The sequence below is a fragment of the Ostrea edulis genome, chromosome 1 (genome assembly GCF_947568905.1).
Source record: "Ostrea edulis chromosome 1, xbOstEdul1.1, whole genome shotgun sequence".
NCBI lineage: Eukaryota > Metazoa > Mollusca > Bivalvia > Ostreida > Ostreidae > Ostrea > Ostrea edulis.
In genome coordinates, this window is record NC_079164.1 from 14,546,891 (window position 1) to 14,567,032 (window position 20,142).

The following is a 20,142-nucleotide window of genomic DNA, read 5'->3' on the forward strand; positions in this document are numbered from 1 at the left end:
TCAATAAAGAAATAATTTTATAATTCAATTTAAAGTTAGGAAATACAATATTCTATTATTTATATAATTAAAAGTTCAATTATTTTGTACCTTTATTTTTTGTTGTTGTAAATCTACCAGTTGGTAGAAGTTACATTGTATCGTCGATATATGTTGTTACAAGGTGAAGGTCAATTGATCCGAGTGTGTATTGAATTTGAAGAGCAAAACAGAATAGGCCTACCAGTGCTTATAGCTTCGCTATATCCATTTTCTCGCAGTTTATCAGGGTCTCTGTCCAAGCGATGTTTGAAAAGGTGACTGTGTGGTTTTTTTAAGGTAAAGTTCTTGCTCCAACAAAAAAATTATCCACGTCTTTTTTCTCGTACCTTCCTTCGAAAAATTGAAAAATACTCGGTCTAAATCCTTTCTACCGACAACTAGTACACCCGAACACGGCACAAAACATCTTAATGCATTATTATTTACAAGCCGTTAACGTGACAATTGGTTTTTTGTCGATTAAATCTAATCTGTTTATGAAATGGCTAATAGATGTTTTCAAACCCGAGGGCGCATATGACGTCACACAAAATGACGCGTAAACTAGCGAAAGAAAATATGCATATTGCAAGATTTGAATTTCATCGCTTTCAAACTCGAAAACTACGCAAAATATTTCATTCAAAACACATTTAAAGTAGTTTTAGGCATAAAAAGAGTTAATTTTGCTGAAAAAATGAAAAAGTTTGGAAACATGCGTTGTGTCCTTTAAGTGCTGAACATAGGCCTAAATTTGAAGCCTTTCACCGGTATTGGTGACGTCTCCATATGAGTGAAAAATTCTTGTGAGGGGCGTTAAACAAGATACAATCAATCAATCAGAGTGATGTCCCTTACAGGATGATAACATTGTATGATTAGAGTGATATCTGCTACAGGATGATAGCTTTCTATAATGAGAGCAGGATTATAGTGATCTATCATTAGAAAGATGTCTATTTCAGGATTATAGTGATCTTTAATTAGAAAGATGTCTATTTCAGGATTATAGTGATCTTTAATTAGAACAATGTCTGTATAAGGATTATAACGATCTATAATTAGAACAATGTCTATTTCAGAAAGAAAAGACTTTGGAGAATGGTGACTTGGATTACAAAGCAGACCACAAGTTTGCAGATCTTCTCAAAGACAAAAATGAGGCAGTCAGTGAATTTGCCAAGAGGAAAAGTATTGGAGACCAGAGAAAATACTTACCTATTTATGCAGTCAGAAATGAGGTCTCTCTTTTTTTTCAATTCGAGCTACATGCATATTTGTTTTTATTCAGTGGTTTGTGATACCAGCTGTACATGGACAGTTGTGTTTAACGCTTTTAAATAAGTGTATTATTCTGTTCACCAATTGCCAAACAAACCTAATGAATGTTAAAATTCTGTTTAGGATTAACAAAAATTTGTGTGAACCGGATTTCTTCATTTGATCATTTAACTGTACCCACAAATACCTATACACTTTGAAATATTTCTGTGCAATAAGAATTCAGTCTCGGAATTTTCATTATTTTATCATTGTTTAGCTTCTGAATGTCATCAGAGACAACAATGTGATTGTCATTGTGGGAGAAACTGGATCAGGGAAGACAACTCAGCTCACTCAGGTTAGTTTTATATCAACTCAGGTTAGTTTTATATCAACTCAGCTGACTCAGATTAATTTTATATCAACTCAGCTGACTCAGGTTAGTTTTATATCAACTCAGCTCACTCAGGTTAGTTTTATATCAACTCAGCTGACTTAGGTTAGTTTTATACGGAATTATTGTGGTGCCTGTGAAGCGTAGTGAATTTTGGGGATCTCTTTGTCCATTGTCTCTCCCCCTGTCATTCCCAAGAACTTTAAAATTGTAAGAAATAAGAATGTGATGTTTAGTTAGTGTGAATTTCATTTAATATATACTACGATCCCTGATTTCCGTACAGGCCTCAGGTATCACAGACGCTCCAAACGTCTGGGTACCGTTGTCATGTATAATAGAGAAAGGCTGGTAACTCCTATGACAGGGTACCCAATTTTGGTGACAACAATTGGTTTCCGGATGATAACTCGAAAAGTTTACAATCTAATCAAATGAAACCTTTGATATATTGTTGGGTACTAGGTAAGGAAGACCCCTATTAATTTTGGAGAAAAAAGGTCAAAGGTCAAGGTCACAGTGACCGAATGAAAATTTCAGAAAAATTTGGTTTCCGGATGATTACTCAGAAAGTTTAAATTCGAATCAAATGAAACTTTGATATATTGTTGGGTACCAGGTAAGGAAGACCCCTATTGATTTTGGAGAAAATAGATCGAAGGTCAAGGTCACAGTGACCGAATATAGAATGAAAATTTCAGAAATATTTGGTTTCCGGATGATAACTTAGAAAGTTTAAATCCGAAACAAATGATACGTAAAGATATTGTTATGTACCAGGTAAAGAAGACCCCTATTGATTTTGGAGAAAATAAGTCAAAGGTCAAGGTCAGTGACTGAAAATAGATTTAAAATTCCCAAAAATTTTGGTTTCAGGAGGATAACTCGAAAACTTTTAATTTGAATCAAATGAAACTTGGATATATTGTTGGATACCAGCAAAGCAAGGCCCCTATTGATTTTGGAGAAAAAAGGTCAAAGGTCAAGGTCACAGTGACCGAAAATAAATTGAAAACTTCAGACAAATATGGTTTCTGGACAGTAACTCGAAAAGTTTAAAACTGAAATTAGTTCTTCACAATTATAAATATGCCACATCATTCCTGACTTTACAATGTATCCCATGCAACTTGGCTCATGCACCCCTGGGTGCATATATTGATTTTTTAAAAATAAATTTTCGAATGTCTCAAGCAGTACTAGGTAAATTTGATGAAATTTGGTGACAATCTAGATGAGTTATATTGAAAGTTACAGAATGTAGTGTGAAACACCTTTATAAGTTTTTTTTTTCAATTGCTGAAATTTGGTACCCAGTAATAAGAGTTACAAGCCACAAAAGGAAGCAGATGTTCAGAGGGCCTGTATTATTTTCCTGGGAACATTCTAGTCTGTATATTTTGTCAATGTCTACAAATTTCTACCTCTACTGTTTCAAAGGTTGATTTGGAAACTGAACATTTCACTTTGTCTCATTTACAATATGAATATGATAGTCACTGTTTTTAGGAGGATTGGAATGAGATCATTTCATGCTGACCTTTCCTGATGTGACCTTTCCTTATGTGACCTTTATAATTTGACCTTTCTTAATAAGACTGTTACTGATTTGACCTTTTCTTACTGATATTACCTTTTCTGATATAACCTTGATTTACAGTATTTACATGAAGATGGCTATACAAAGTACGGAATGGTGGGTTGTACACAGCCCAGACGAGTGGCAGCCATGTCTGTTGCTAAGCGAGTCTCCGAGGAGATGGGGGTGGAGCTAGGACAGGATGTGGGATATGCAATTCGTTTTGAGGACTGTACTTCCGAGGTTTATCTCAAATTTTTATTTGTTTATCAATTGTTCGCATTCTGGTCACATATTTTATCATAAATCTATAAAGACACAGATCGCTGTAGTAAACAATGTGTATATTTTTTCAAGGTTTGCAAGTCATTTTGTTTTTTAAAAATTGTCACTGATACTATTTTACTATTTCAACAACATTGGTGAGGATTTTTTGTGTGTTGCAGAACACGGTGATTAAATACATGACAGATGGTATTCTGCTGAGAGAATCCTTACGTGAGTCGGACTTGGACAATTACAGTGCAGTCATCATGGACGAAGCCCACGAACGGTCACTCAATACAGACGTCTTGTTCGGACTCCTTAGAGATGTAATGTTTTTATAGATCAGAAAGGAAAGCAATGAAAGGAGGAGGGCAAAAGAAGTGATTTCAAGCCTTCTCAGTGAAATTTATACATTATATTAGTTTTACAAATCGTACTAATGTCTGTATGTATTTTGCAGGTTGTTGCCAGACGTCATGACTTGAAGTTGATTGTGACATCAGCCACAATGAATGCTGATAAATTTGCCAACTTCTTTGGCAATGTGCCAACATACACCATTCCTGGCAGGACTTTTCCTGTGGAGATTTTTTTCAGTAAGAATGTCGTGGAAGACTATGTGGACTCAGCGGTCAAGCAGTCCATGCAGATCCACCTGACAGGGATGAAAGGTCAGTCCCCGTGTCCGGTCAGTGGAATTCTAAGAGGGATGTGACTCACTGTTGCTCATTAAATCTTTTAGTTTTGTAATTGATTGACATGTTTGTTGCAGGAGACATATTAGTTTTTATGCCAGGACAGGAGGACATCGAAGTGACGTGTGAACTGTTAACAGGTGCGTGTCGTAAAGAATTTTCTTACTTTTAATACAGTTGATTTGTAGATCAAGTTTATAATTGAATATACTTCTATGATGAATTAAATCATTTTGATGTAAGAAAATATTTTGGATATTGGTAATTATTAAAATGTTATGATATTTAGATTGTATTTAAGTTTGCTTTTGTTTGATTTAAATTTCCCATGATTCAATTTGTTAGAGAGACTGGGAGAACTAGACGAGGCCCCTCCCTTAGCTGTCCTCCCTATCTACTCACAGTTACCCAGTGATCTCCAGGCCAAGATCTTTGAGAAAGCCCCAGATGGAGTTAGAAAGTGTATTGTGGCTACAAACATTGCAGAAACTTCACTTACAGGTTTCCTCCCTTTACAATCAATTTCATTGTATCACAGGTTTACCCCCCCCCCCCCCCCCCCCCCCCCCCCCCCCTCCCTTTACAGTCAATTTCATTGTATCAACTTTACTCTTTTTCAGTAGTAATATGATTTTCTCATTCATACTGAACATGAGTTTCTGATCCCCCCCCCCCTTAAAAAAAAATTAATCAATTGTTTTACATGTCAAGTGCAGATTTATGTAAAGGTGTATATCAAGAAACTGTTATGAGTTTAACTACAGTATATGTTTCTTTTGATATTATTTGACATTATTGTGTAATATGTTAACAGGTTGTTGTATCTCTGTAGTTGTTTATTTTGACATTTGATATTATTTGGCATTATTGTGTAATATGTTACTGATGTCTCCCTGTAGATGTTTATTTTGACATTATTTGATATTATTTTGACATTATTGTGTAATATGTTGCTGATTTTTCCCTGTAGTTGTTTATTTTGACATTATTAGATATTATTTTGACATTATTGTGTAATATGTTGCTGATTTTTCTCTGTAGTTGTTTATTTTGATATTATTTTGACATTATTGTGTAATTTGTTGCTGATTTTTCTCTGTAGTTGTTTATTTTGATATTATTTTGACATTATTGTGTAATTTGTTGCTGATGTCTCCCTGCAGCTGTTTATTAACCCCCCCCCGAACGAAGTTCAAGGGGGGGGGGGGTATATAGGAATCACTGTCTGTCTATCCATCCGTCTGTCTGTCTGTGCAGATTCGTGTCCGGGCCATAACTTCTTTGTTCTTTGACTTAGGCATACCATATTTGGCACACAGGTGAATCACCATGAGACGATGTGTCAAGTACCTTCATGACCTCTGTATGACCTTGACCCTTGACCTCAAGGTCAAAATTAAAGGGGTTTTTTTTTTACAATAGATTCGTGTCCGGGCCATAACTTCTTTGTTCTTTGACATAGGCATACCATATTTGACACATGAGTGTATCACCATGAGACGATGTGTCATGTACCTTCATGACCTCCATATGACCTTGACCTCAAGGTCAAAATTAAAGGTTTTACAATGGATTTGTGTCAGGGCCATGACTTCTTTGTTCTTTGACATATGCATACCATATTTGACACATGAGTGTATCACCATGAGATGATGTGTCATGTACCATCATGACCTCCATATGGCCTTGACCTCAAGGTGAAAATTAAAGGTTTTTACAATGGATTCGTGTCGGGGCCATGACTTCTTTGTTCTTTGACAAAGGCATACCATATTTGACACATGAATGTATCACCATCAGACGATGTGTCTGGTACCTTCATGACCTCTTTATGACCTTGAACTTTGACCTCAAGGTCAAAATTGATTATAGGGTTTTGACATAGTCATACCATAAGACATGGGTGTATCACCATGAAACTATGTGTCATGTACATTCATGACCTCTTTATAATCTTGACCTTTGATCTCAAGGTCAAAATTATAGGTTTATGTCATGGATTTGTGTTCGGACTATATCTTCCATTTTCTTCTACAAAGGCATACCATATTTTTACACTCGGGAAAGAGGTAATTTATACCTATTAACAACACCCTTTGGGAGATTGGGGTAAGCAGGGGGTATTCTTAGTGAGCATTGCTCACAGTACCTCTTGTTTATTTTGACATTATTAGATATTATTTTGACATTGTGTAATATGTTGCTGATTTCTCTCTGTAGTTGTTTATTTTGATATTATTTGATATTATTTTGACATTATTGTGTAATATGTTGCTGATTTTTCTCTGTAGTTGTTTATTTTGACATTATTTGATATTATTTTGACATTGTGTAATATGTTGCTGATTTTTCTCTGTAGTTGTTTATTTTGACATTATTTGATATTATTTTGACATTATTGTGTATTATGTTGCTGATTTTTCTCTGTAGTTGGTTATTTTGACATTATTTGATATTATTTTGACATTGTGTAATATGTTGCTGATTTTTCTCTGTAGTTGTTTATTTTGACATTATTTGATATTATTTTGACATTATTGTGTAATATGTTGCTGATGTCTCCCTGTAGCTGTTTATTTTGATATTATTTGATATTATTTTGACATTATTGTGTATTATGTTGCTGATTTTTCTCTGTAGTTGTTTATTTTGACATTATTTGATATTATTTTGACATTATTGTGTAATATGTTGCTGATGTCTCCCTGTAGCTGTTTATTTTGATATTATTTGATATTATTTTGACATTATTGTGTATTATGTTGCTGATTTTTCTCTGTAGTTGTTTATTTTGATATTATTTGATATTATTTGACATTATTGTGTATTATGTTGCTGATTTTTCTCTGTAGTTGTTTATTTTGACATTATTTGATATTATTTTGACATTGTGTATTATGTTGCTGATTTTTCTCTGTAGTTGTTTATTTTGATATTATTTGATATTATTTTGACATTATTGTGTATTATGTTGCTGATATTTCCCTGTAGTTGTTTATTTTGATATTATTTGATATTATTTTGACATTATTGTGTAATATGTTGCTGATTTTTCCCTGTAGTTGTTTATTTTTATATTATTAGATATTATTTTGACATTATTGTGTATTATGTTGCTGATTTTTCTCTGTAGTTGGTTATTTTGACATTATTTGACATTATTTTGACATTGTGTAATATGTTGCTGATATTTCCCTGTAGTTGTTTATTTTTATATTATTAGATATTATTTGATATTATTGTGTATTGTGTTGCTGATTTTTCTCTGTAGTTGTTTATTTTGACATTATTTTGACATTGTGTAATATGTTGCTGATTTTTCTCTGTAGTGGATGGTATCATGTTCGTGGTGGATGCTGGCTACTGTAAACTCAAGGTGTTTAATCCTAAAATTGGTATGGACGCCCTGCAGATCTTTCCCATCAGTCAGGTGAGAAATCCCACACTTTTGTATTGTATTTGTCAATTCTACGAACTGAAGCAGAAAATTATTTACATCTTTGTCCATACCATATTAACCCATAGTCACTTGAATTGTAGATGATAAACTATTTCTGTAATAAACCATTCACATAGTATTTATGTTAAATGATAGGTTTATAACAGAAATAGTTTATTATTTTTTATTCAAGTACCTGTGTATTCATAAATCTTAATCAACAGTATGACCTATGAAATTTTTTGTGTTCTATGTAGGCTAATGCCAATCAGCGTTCTGGGCGGGCAGGCAGGACCGGGCCGGGGTGAGTGATTGATGTTTGTGATGTCAATGTGTTGTCATTTCATGTGATCAAGTCTGTACAGTTAGTGATGGTACAGAGAAAATTTGTATTTTTTTGTGATATGATTTGAAATTTAATGGGATGAACATTTTTTTATAATCATATTGATACAGTGGAACCCTGTTATTACGTTTTCCATTTTGTCACGATAAAATAACGTAATACCGGGGGCAACGTAATAAACGTTCCCAGTGAAATCCGTTAAAAATATCGTTTGGAAATTGTATATCGTCCGTTGGTACTCCGTGAAGGGGTGTGTGAATATATCTTTACTGTTTCTTTGTTTAAAAGACTATGATAATTTGTTTTATTTACATCTTATCTTTAATGTCCGTAATTCTTCATGTTCTTATCCCTTTTCTTTATTTCTGGTGTAGGATTCATAAGGATGTTTTGATAAACGTTGCTTTTCTGCATTCGTTTGGACCGCCATTTTGTTCAACTTTAAAACAATGCGTTCATGTAAATTTCTCTCAATAACTCGTTCCGGTTCGTATTCAACATTCGTATTAAAAAAATAACAAAACATCGTTTTTATTAAGTTTGTTAATTACACAATCCACAACGCAATAAAAAAATCTCATCCAAAAAACAACAAAACTATAGACACAAAACGTACACGATACCCAACACTTACACACTTTTCTCACCAACGATAAACACGGAGAACAATTTAAGCGCAATCCACATAAAAAAATATAATGATGCACGAAGATTTCATTTACAACGCTAAATGATGGCACTAAAATCACGTGCGCATCAGGGGATTTTAGAATATTCACAGAGGTAAATGCCGTGCACGAATCGGCCGATAACACAGGACAGTTTGATTTGTGTATGTATGTACGAGATTTACGAACACCCAAGCTGCATGTCCAAACAACGGACAATTTTTTAATTGAACACCTTTAATCACCTATGTCCAAGAAGTTACCCAAGCGGTTTTAACATTGCTACGATAAGTCTTGTCTTTCATGTTTGGTACCAAAGCTGTCCGTAAATGGAGTTTTAATAGCAAAGGTAATCACGCTATGCTGAACACACAGGTGGTTGAGAAATTATTTCTTTGATTATCAAAATATGAAAAATGAAGTAAATTTCATAGAGTACAATTCCTAAATAAACATTATTTAATTGTTTATCACTAGCTTCGATACGGGGTATTCACCTGTATTGATGTCGCTAGATCTATTGAAGCGTGATCAGTCAAGCGTCTCTAATCCCCAAACAGACCAGGAAATTTACGTGGTGTGAATGGCTTATTATTTTGAGAATCACTATTGAATAATTAGGGTTTATTACATTTTCGTCGGAATTTTTACAACGTAATACCGAGTCCCGGCATCTTAGGACAACGTAATAACGAGGTCTATTTTATATAGGTTTGTTAAGAAATGGTTTTGTGCTTTGAAATTCCAACGTAATATGCGGACTAACGTATTAAAGGGGGAACGTAATAACGGGGTTCCACTGTATTTGTGTACTGTGAAACTCCTCCATACCGACCTGCTGTCTAACTGAAGAAAATGGCCGGTTACTGGGGGTGGGTGATTTAACAATTGAGGGATAAGTTATGTCCCTTTTCCAGAGCTTATACCGTTCCCTATCATTGCTGCTGATATTGATTTTCTAATAAAGATTATTCACTTTAAAGAAAATTATATATGCACTTATAAAAAGACCTAGCTTATAATTCATTCAGAGTTCTACCTGTATATAACATTATTTGAAAAAATTTCAGTGTTTAAATGAAATAATGCAACTACTTTCAATTCATTAATTTGCAAAAGAAATATAAGCTGACTGTCTGTTACTTGGTAGTGCATACAAACGGTAATACAAAATTAGATAATGCAGAAGTTGTACCATTTCTAACAACTGTGGCCAGTTTTCTGAGTGAGTTAAGAAAAAAATTATAAAGACTGGCCGATACCTGGTTTTCAGGGGTGATAGGTTTTATGAAAATTTTTAGATGAGGAATACAGAAGACTTTTGCTGGAATTTTCAAAATTGACAGATTTTCAGGGAGGCCAGTATTGAAGAGTTTCACTGGTACAAGAATTGCTGTCATTTTTAAACGCCTGTCTTCTGTCTGTCCAAACCTTGTTGGCAAAATGCAAAATGAACTGTAAGCTCCAGGATCTTACAACTTGGTAAATTTGATCACCATAATGAGAGGAAGATGCCTTTTGTTTTTCAAGGTCAGATGTCAAAGGTCAAGGTTGTAGTATTTAGGAAAACTTTGTGGGCAGAATACAGACTGAACTAATGGGGCTAGGACCATCAGACTTGTAACACCTACTCCTCATGCCTAGGTGGAGGACACCTTTTGTTCTTTAAGGTCAGAGGTCAAGGTCGTAGTATCAGTTGATTAGAAAGCCTTGTAGGCAGGATGTAGACCGAACCGTTGGGGCTAGTGCCGTCAAACTTGGTACACATACACTTTATGCCAATTGGAGGATGCCTATTGTTTCTCAAGGTCAAAGGTAAAGGCCGTAGTATCACTTAGTAGAAAAACTTACGTTTTCATTACGGATAAAGATATTGCCCAGAAATTTAGTCACAGTATTCCTCTCGGAGGAATATAAGATCAGTTTGCTTTTCAGCTGGATTGGTGCACCATGGCTTAGTTTAGGGGTAAAAGTAGGTCAAACAGTTTCCCAGTTTTTTCATTATGAATACAGGTATTGCCCTGAAATTTTGTCACAACCTCCCTCTCAGAGAAATACATAATCAGTGTGTTTTGTTTGTAGACACTGCTATCGCCTGTACACACAGAGGCAGTATAAGGATGAACTACTGACCAACACCGTCCCAGAAATACAGAGGACAAACCTCTCTAACGTTGTCTTGCTGCTGAAATCGCTGGGTGTTCAGGATCTATTACAATTTCATTTCATGGACCCCCCTCCTCAGGTCAGTAATTTGATCCCCCCACCTCTCCCCAAGGCAGTAAATTTGCCCCCTACCCCTGGTCAGTAAGTTTGACCTGTTACATGTATTTCAGAATATTCTATAATTTGCGCTCTTAACTTTATGTTCACTATTTTGTCTTAATTCATGTAATTATGTATTTATTTAAATGTCAACAGTTCGGAGTCGTATTTTCAGATGCCACTTTATAGTTCACAACCATTATAGCTTAAATCTCTCTTTTGTCCGGCTTACCATTATGTCAGTCATACAATTGTTTTTGACTTAAATCTCTCTTTTGTCCGGCTTACCAATATGTCAGTCATACAATTGTTTTTGAGTTGTTTCTCTTTCTCATCTGCCTGTACTGAAGAAAGTTTTCCAATACAATTGTATGTAAGGATACATTCCATTTTAATTTTTCCCAGTGGTAATAGATAATCATTTAATATAAACTATTTATGGAGCTTGGCCTTTTCTTGACAGATAAGGTTCTTAAAATGCATGAAGTAAAGGGTGTCTTGGTAGCGTAGTATTTAACATACTCGCTCCTCACTGCTGTGACCCAAGTTCGAACCTCGTGATTGGCAGTTATTGTATGTGAGAAGTGCTGTGGTCACCTATTCGGAAACCTTCTTCCTCCCACATCAATGACCCATTCGCACCAATATCTGCACCAATTAAAGTTGTAGAACTTGCTTGTTAATTGTCTTGAAATGAATAAACTTTAAAGGGTTCTATAGCTTAAATGCCATAAAAACATGGTTTTGCTTCCAGGATAATATTCTGAACTCCATGTACCAACTGTGGATAACTGGTGCCCTGGACAATACTGGTTCCCTGACCCCAATGGGCAGACAAATGGTGGAGTTTCCCCTGGACCCCTCCCTGTCCAAAATGTTGATTGTGTCTCTGGACATGCACTGTAGTGCAGAAATTCTGGTAAGTCCTTTTACATCTGCAGGAAATTTTAGAATTTTAGAGTGCAGATACACCTGTAGATTTTCTTTACCAGTAAAACATCAATCAAGTCGAAAAGCCAAACGAAACTGAAAGAGATCAGACCCATAACCAGGAGTTTTCATAGGATATACCCACCCTGACTGACAGATAAATATTGAAATTGAGAGATGTAGTATTGTTATTGTTTATAGCGAGCGAAGCTCACGTCGCGAAGCGACGCGATGAGCTCGCTCCAATGATTACACATGAGTCACATGATTTGCTCTTCATCAGCTGAAAAAAGATGAGTATTACCCATAATGCTTCCGAAAAAATGTCGCCGTCATTGCGGTATACTTTATTGACAAACCCGTAATTAAAATAATTAGATTGTTTAGAAAGTACCATAAACGTTTTTAAATTCCAGACAAGCATTCTCATAGCTTCAAACATTTTGTTTTTGCTTGGTTTGAGAGAAGAAGAAAAAACATTGCAGCTAATATGACCTCACAATGTAACTGTTTACATCCACCACGTTATATTTCCCGCGTTAAATGAAGAGGCGGATAAAATGTCTATAAGTCGTGTTGCAAGATTTTAATGGGCTTCGCTCATCTCAACGGTCACACCGTACAACATATTACCCACCCTGACTGGCAGATAAATATTGAAATTGAGAGATTCAGTATTGTTATTGTTTTGTAGTAAGTCTAAGGGTTATAAAATGTGTTTGTTTTTCTGTAAATGTAGAGGTTAAATATTGTTGCTGTGTAAATTTTTGAATTTGATATCTAACCAGACTGACATACAAAGTATAGGAACATTACTGCAATATAAAATGTAAACCTATCACAGAAATCTTACAAGAACTCTTCATATCGAGGAGTTTAAAAAATAGTTTTAGAAATAAATGGCAGACACATCGCATATGACCGTAATCATTTAATTCTTTGACTTACATTATTGATACATGTACTTTTCACATTTGTCTTCTAGATAACAGCCTTTTCTTTTTCAAAGCTATAGCTTGGGATACATTTGTAGAATGTTGTAAAAACATCTGTAGTTTAATTACACAGCTCAAATCTAATTATTGTAGCCTGAGTGCAGTTACCTGATCAATAAAGATAACAAATTTTGTTATGACCTAAATCACTTCACTGATGTATGTGGCATTGTTTTATCAGATTTTGTTGTAAATGAAGGCCACTATAGTTTGTGAACATGATATAACATACAGTGATATCTGACTGTCCTGTAGACAGTGATATCCGACTGTCTACTGTAGACAGTGATATCTGACTGTCCTGTAGACAATGATATCTGACTGTGTCCTGTAGACAGTGATATGTGACTGTGTCCTTTAGACAGTGATATGTGACTGTGTCCTGTAGACAGTGATATCTGACTGTCCTGTAGACAGTGACATCTTACTGTTCTGTAGACAGTGATATCTGACTGTCCTTTAGACAGTGATATCTGACTGTACTGTAAACAGTGATATCTGACTGTGTCCTTTAGACAGTGATATGTGACTGTGTCCTGTAGACAGTGATATCTGATTGTATACTGTAGACAGTTTGTGAACATGATATAACAGACAGTGATATCTGACTGTGTCCTGTAGACAGTGATATCCAACTGTCTACTGTAGACAGTGATATCTGACTGTCCTGTAGACAATGATATCTGACTGTGTCCTGTAGACAGTGATATGTGACTGTATCCTTTAGACAGTGATATGTGACTGTGTCCTGTAGACAATGATATCTGACTGTCCTGTAGACAGTGACATCTTACTGTTCTGTAGACAGTGATATCTGACTGTCCTTTAGACAGTGATATCTGACTACTGTAAACAGTGATATCTGACTGTGTCCTTTAGACAGTGATATGTGACTGTGTCCTGTAGACAGTGATATCTGATTGTATACTGTAGACAGTGATATCTGACTGTCCTGTAGACAATGATATCTGACTGTATCCTGTAGACAGTGACATGTGACTGTCCTGTAGACAGTGATATCTGACTGTGTCCTGTAGACAGTGATATCTGACTGTCTTGTAAACCGTAATATCTGACTGTGTACTGTAGAGAGTGATATCTGACTGTCCTGTAGACATATATGACTGTCCTGTAGACAGTGATATCTGACTACTGTAAACAGTGATATCTGACTGTACTGTAGACAGTGATATCTGACTGTGTTCTGTAAACAGTGATATCTGACTACTGTAAACAGTGATATCTGTACTATATCCTGTAGACAGTGATATCTGACTACTGTAAGCAGTGATATCTGACTGTACTGTAAACAGTGATATCTGTACTATATCCTGTAGACAGTGATATCTGAATACTGTAAACAGTGATATCTGACTGTACTGTAAACAGTGATATCTGTACTATATCCTGTAAACAGTGATATCTGACTGTACTGTAAACAGTGATATCTGTACTATATCCTGTAAACAGTGATATCTGACTGTACTGTAAACAGTGATATCTGTACTATATCCTGTAGACAGTGATATCTGACTGTGTCCTGTAGACAGTGATATCTAACTGTGTACTGTAGACTGATATCTGAATGTGTCCTGTTTAATTCTTTCTGATCATGTGTGATCAAAAGTTTTGCTGGATTCAAATTTCTGTCTTTAGTTCTTTATTCCACGTTTGTAAGGTCATATCCGTAAGACCCCTGAGTTTCACTTTTAATGCTTTGTGCTTAGCGAAGGAACAGTCACTCTGTACGTTTAACATCGTAATTTTGACGTAACCGTGTGATTGAGAATTTGACTCATGCCTCCTGGTTGTGAAGAGAGCGTCCTAATTGTAAGGCTACTGTGACCAATTATGGAGAAGAGGCATTAAATATTTATCAAACATTTATTTTTTTCGTCTTCAAAATTTTACATATGTCATCAATAGATAGAATGAGGTAACATTGCAGTATAAATAACAATGTGGTTATTATCAGAAGCATCAAATGATGTAAAAAGCAAATAAGCAGTGCTCTCTCTCTCTCTCTCTCTCTCTCTCTCTCCCTCCCTCTCTCTTTCTCTCTCTCTCTCCCTCCCTCCCTCCCTCTCTCTCTCTCTCTCTCTCTCTCTCTCTCTCTCTCTCTCTCTCTCTCTCTCTCTCTCCCTCCCTCTCTTTCTCTTTCTCTCTCTCTCTCTCTCTCTCTCTCTCTCAGGATATTCAGCTAACTATTACAACACACATAATAAAGATCAAACCTAATATGACAATCTAGTTTGTAAACTGATTCAATTACTGGTTTATTTCACCCCAGTACTTAATCAGTGAAGAGTATAATTGTAAAAGTCATTATGACAAATTTGCCAAACATTCTCAATGCTTTTAAATGGGCAATTACAATTGTCACATAGCCTGTCTATTATATCAACTAATCTTAATATCTCACCATCGACAGCTGTCGTTAGATAAAGAGTGGGGGACTAAATTGTTAGCACTGTAGTATGCAGGAATAAATTCACAGCCTTCCATGGACATCTTTAATATATTTAATGAGTATGAAGAGTTCTTGATATCACATGGTTATGCAATAAAAATCTTTCTTATGAGTTTGGTGCACTTTTGGACTTTTGTCCCTCCACAGTTGATAAGTCACTTTGTATGGAGGGGCTTTCCTCGGTAATGAATTTGACTGATACATCGGGGACGGAGCCAGATAAATCGGTAGAATTTAAGACAACTCCATCATGAAGGGTCTTTTTCTTATTTTCGGTGACCACGCTGACGATTTCATCATTCACTTCTTGTTTATACACATTACTTCCTTCATCTTCAGAATCCGATTCTGAAACATGCAGAAGTCTGTCCTTTAATTGCTGTCTGAGGTGATGTTTTTTGTCGTAGTAAATGACTAGGGTTAAGGCGATGAGACACGGGATGAGAAAAAGAATTCCTGCCAGAATTCCCACAATGCTGCTTAGAGATTCATCCTCAACAAATGCACATTTTGTGTACAAATCAAAAGTCTCGTTAGTCATTATCTGCAGGCATACTTTGAGTTCTGTGTTTTTGAGGTCAGAACTTTCTATTTTGAAATAGTCAGAACTGGAATGAATTGTGACGGGGCCGTAGAAGTACCCCTCTTCGCTCTCCTCCTTCACTGATATTCGGTAAGCATAGATCAGGGAAGAATTTAAATGTCCCCAGTGGATCCAGATTTTCCCTTTTCTGATTTCTACCATGTAATGGAGATCTTTGAGGTTTTGTAAAAGCTCTGAGAGTGGGTTTACTGTTGAACATAGCTGCTTTGTTTTATTTCTACAGACTGGTTCTAAAGCGGACACAGTTTCTGTATGGTTATCCGCGTTTATGCACCTAGTCTCGGACTGTTGAGGTCGAGCTGTCGGGGATTGATAATAATGGCGTTTCAAATGTTTCATGACCCAGAGAAGGTCACAAGAACATTCAAGGTCGTTTTCTTGGAGGTTGATAAATTCTAAGTCATGAAGATGTTGGATGAAGCAAAAATCCAGTTTTGTAAGAGCTGTCTTGTGAAGATCGAGGTGTGCTACGTGCTGTGGAAGTTTTATTGAACTGACATCTATTTTTAGGTTGAATGGATTACCAGATAAATCCAACAGTTTCAGTTCCAGTAGCTTATTAAATGCCAGTGGATGAATGTCAGAAATCTGGTTCTCAGCAAGATACAGTTCTTGTAAAGAAGTTTCTAACCCAGAAAAAACATATTCGTGGATAGTCCTCAGGGAGTTGAAGGATAAGATCAGCTTTCTAATTAGTCTTGTGGATCTGAAGTAATCTTTTGGAATATCTGTTATCTTGTTGTTTGAAATATCGAGAATTTCCACGGAAGAAATCCACGACAAATCGTCTGGCTCTAAGTATCTGATAGTATTTCTGGAAACATTCAGATGCCGGATACCGAGCTTCTGTATATTAACTGTACTGACAATTTCTATTTCATTGAGAGACAAATCCATTGTGTAAACTTGCTGTAAGTTCATGAATATGTTAGGTATAGATTGAAGCCTGGTGCCATGGAAACTTAAAGTCTCTATGTTTTTGATTCCTGTGAAATAATCCAGTGGAAAGTCGGTCACGTCAGAGTTCCCAATGACACTGAGGGACTTCCAGGACTCCAGATCCAAGTATGGCCGACTGACTTTTAGTAACTTGGATATGGTTTTGTTTCCATAGTTACATGTTACCATGGTACCGAAGGTCTGGTTGTATTGACACTCTGAAGAGAGGTCCTTTATTTGTTGGGAATAAGTCACACAGTACAGGGGTAACAGAAAAATCACCAGTTTTATACTTTGGAGCATTTTGTCTGAAAAAGTAAGAGAAAAACTTATTATAAAGCTAATATTTGAAAATCAAAGTCTTAGAAATCAACGTATTTGTGTTTATGATAACACTTTGATACTTGTTTAAATGAGTACAAAATGTGATAATGTATAGTGGGTTTTATCCGTGGGATGATAAATTTGGCTTATTTTAGTGGTTAGATAGCTTTCCGCCAAAATTTCACTTCATGACTTGCCAAATATGCACCCATTTGTGACTCAGTATTTACAAGAGAGATAACTCTTCCTTGTCTGCTAAAATTATTAGCATACCTTTAGACTTGGAGAAAAAACCCGCTATATGGTAGTTAGCATTTTAATTGATTTAATATATAACAAGAAATATTCTTTGCTTTGATGTAATTATTTTCAAGCATATCTGAAATTAGTACAGATGTTGAAAAATTGTTTAGTGAAAGTGACAGTGTAAACTCATAGTTGATTGTATTGAAGTCCACTGACTGCAACCAAGAATGGCTCATAGTTGCCTTAACCTGCCTGTTCAAGGCCCCCCACCCCACCCCACCCCCAGATGGGGCCATAGTAGGGGTTTAAATATTTGAATAGAAAAATCTTTTAAGAACAACAGTTTGTTATATTAAATAGATGAAAGCATCCACATATACTTTAAATTATCTTTTTCTCACACTGTGACTCCAGTGATAATAACAAGGCCATATTAGAGGTCTATATGGACTCTTTCTTACAGTGAGAATTTTGATATGTATCAAGAAGTCAGCCATGGTATTTTCATCATAGGGTACTAGCTTTCTCTGCCAAACTTAAATTTACAAACTACTGCTCCTAAGTCTACAAAGTGTGTAATAAACCATAAAATTATGTGACTAAAGGAGAAAAGCTTTAGAAATGCTTTAATTAGCATATTAAAAGAAACCATTGAAATAGGGGCAGTCTGATTAAAACCAACCCCCCTTCTCCTATCGTCGTCAGGATAGGAGAAGGGGGGCTGGTTTTAATCAGACTGAATTAATAGGGGATAACTGGACAGCATAACTTTTAAGATTATTTCGTGATTCTCAGACAGATCACTTATATTCAAAGAGGATATAAACAATATTTTTACAATTAATAGGTTTCCTTTCAGAACAAGAACTTATTGTAACACATTTTAACATCAAATCATCATAAACTAGCTAATTATTTTCACTCAGCATTTATCGTGGAGACTTGATTTTATTGAAACACTTGGACAAATAAAATGTTTTGTGTTTATTTCATTTGTTCTTTGCACCACATGTTGTAGATGATATCTGATATGTCGTCTGTCTGTGCGTCACTTGCTTTCTCTAGATATTAGCCCCTAGCACCCCAGACCCTGATTACGATATAGATTGACACTATTATCATGGCACAAACAGGCCCATCTACATAATGACACATTCACTTTTAGTGTGTCAAAGGAATAACGTCAATACCCAAACTAATGTGTACCGCTCATTTTAAGTATTTTGTTGTGATGAATTCTTTCTCTGTAATCTACGATGACTGAGAACTAGATTATATTAACAGCCAGTAATTTAGAATGTTTAGATGTATTTACTGAACAATTTGTTTGATAAGTACACAATATTTTGGCCATTATTAATAAAGGTCAACTATATTCCATAACAGTTTGCACACTGCTCCAGTCAAAATTTGGAAAAATTCAAACTGAAAACTTCCCTTAACTTTTTCCCATTCAAGTATTTCTTCCAGTAAGTTTATGAGCTACTATAAGTCTGTGTGACTCTCTCTTCCCCCTCCTCTCTCCCCCCACCCCCCATTCTCGCTAGGACAGTACTGTGCTCCAAGTCCTTTTGATGTTATTCAAGACCCTATGCAATAGCATCCATTATCAAACTCCGAAAAGCTTTATCATTTTAAAATCTTTTTGATTTTATCAATGGCTTCAAGCAAATGTAAGGGTGAAATTGTTCTTTACATATATAAAAAGAAAAATTTAAAAGTTAGATCAATGAAAGTATAATGAATAAGTCTTTTTTAAAAAAAATCATCTGATTGTATATACATGTATTAATTTTTATCTTTACATTTTGGATGTTATTTGCTTTTACATGACTAAATATCAATTTCATAAGCAGTTCTAACTTTTTAAGAAAGTTATATTAATTACATTGCTTTTAATATGACTCTTACATACAATCATTGTCAATGATTTTGTCTTCATTAAATAAGTTTAATTAATTGTCTTAATTAAATGTCAAAGTCTGTTCATAATTCCTAAAAATTTCTTTAGTGAAATATGAAATGTTCCCAATATCTGCAAGAGCATACACAATTTGTTATTTGAGATCTTGTTAAAGGAAATACATGTAGAATAATTCATTATTGATAAAAAGGTATCTCTGGAAATCTAAAAGTATTAGATTTACAATATACATTTTAATTCACATGCATGCTTACATTACATCAAATGGATTTTTATATTTAATTTTTTTTTAATGGAAATAATATTAAAATAAAATTGAAACTGCAATATAAATAGAAATTCAATTCATTTCATAAATAAATTTTTTTCAAGCAGTGCTAATACTTTGGCACACTTACAGATTCGGAATTCAATAAAGTACTGATTCCCCCTGGAAACAAACAATGACAGTGGAGTCGGTGTATTCAGTATATGTATTTATATACAGGAACCTGCTCATTGGTCCAAATCCAAGGTGTACACCACACAGTGTGACATTCACTCAGGACATGTCTATTGATTCGGTACGAGGGGAAGGGGGGGTCGCTTGCAACACTTCCTGGCATGGATGCTCCAGTTGCACACGGAATGGAAGGGGGGGTCGAGTTTTTCCTCCCGAAGAAGTAGAGAACAAGGCATTCAATGATAGGTTTAAGTGGGTAGGGAAGGGCACTAGTAGTGGTACTTAAACTGTATATCATATAGTAAATGTACAAAGCGATTCGTATGAGTTA

General features: G+C 35.3%; 2 protein-coding genes across 5 annotated transcripts in view; one reads left to right on the top strand and one right to left on the bottom strand.

The window, feature by feature from the left end:
* Window positions 1-20,142, top strand: part of LOC125660880 (pre-mRNA-splicing factor ATP-dependent RNA helicase PRP16-like) — a 47,746-nt gene that overhangs the window by 14,969 nt on the left and 12,635 nt on the right. For all 4 annotated transcript variants that reach the window (XM_048892701.2, XM_048892715.2, XM_048892712.2 and 1 more), the window contains 11 exons: window positions 1,104-1,262; window positions 1,562-1,642; window positions 3,339-3,500; window positions 3,704-3,850; window positions 3,985-4,195; window positions 4,297-4,359; window positions 4,565-4,720; window positions 7,549-7,649; window positions 7,916-7,962; window positions 10,755-10,917; window positions 11,692-11,856. In XM_048892701.2, the coding sequence (XP_048748658.2) occupies window positions 1,104-1,262; window positions 1,562-1,642; window positions 3,339-3,500; window positions 3,704-3,850; window positions 3,985-4,195; window positions 4,297-4,359; window positions 4,565-4,720; window positions 7,549-7,649; window positions 7,916-7,962; window positions 10,755-10,917; window positions 11,692-11,856 (1,455 nt within the window). The remainder of the gene's footprint in view (window positions 1-1,103; window positions 1,263-1,561; window positions 1,643-3,338; window positions 3,501-3,703; window positions 3,851-3,984; window positions 4,196-4,296; window positions 4,360-4,564; window positions 4,721-7,548; window positions 7,650-7,915; window positions 7,963-10,754; window positions 10,918-11,691; window positions 11,857-20,142) is intronic.
* LOC125660911 (leucine-rich repeats and immunoglobulin-like domains protein 3) lies at window positions 15,052-19,956 on the bottom strand. The gene is made up of 2 exons (XM_048892719.2): window positions 19,768-19,956; window positions 15,052-17,183 (listed from the first exon to the last, which is right to left on the bottom strand). The coding sequence occupies exon 2, from the start codon at window positions 17,176-17,178 to the stop codon at window positions 15,439-15,441; it is 1,740 nt and encodes a 579-aa protein (XP_048748676.2). The 5' UTR covers window positions 17,179-17,183; window positions 19,768-19,956; the 3' UTR covers window positions 15,052-15,438.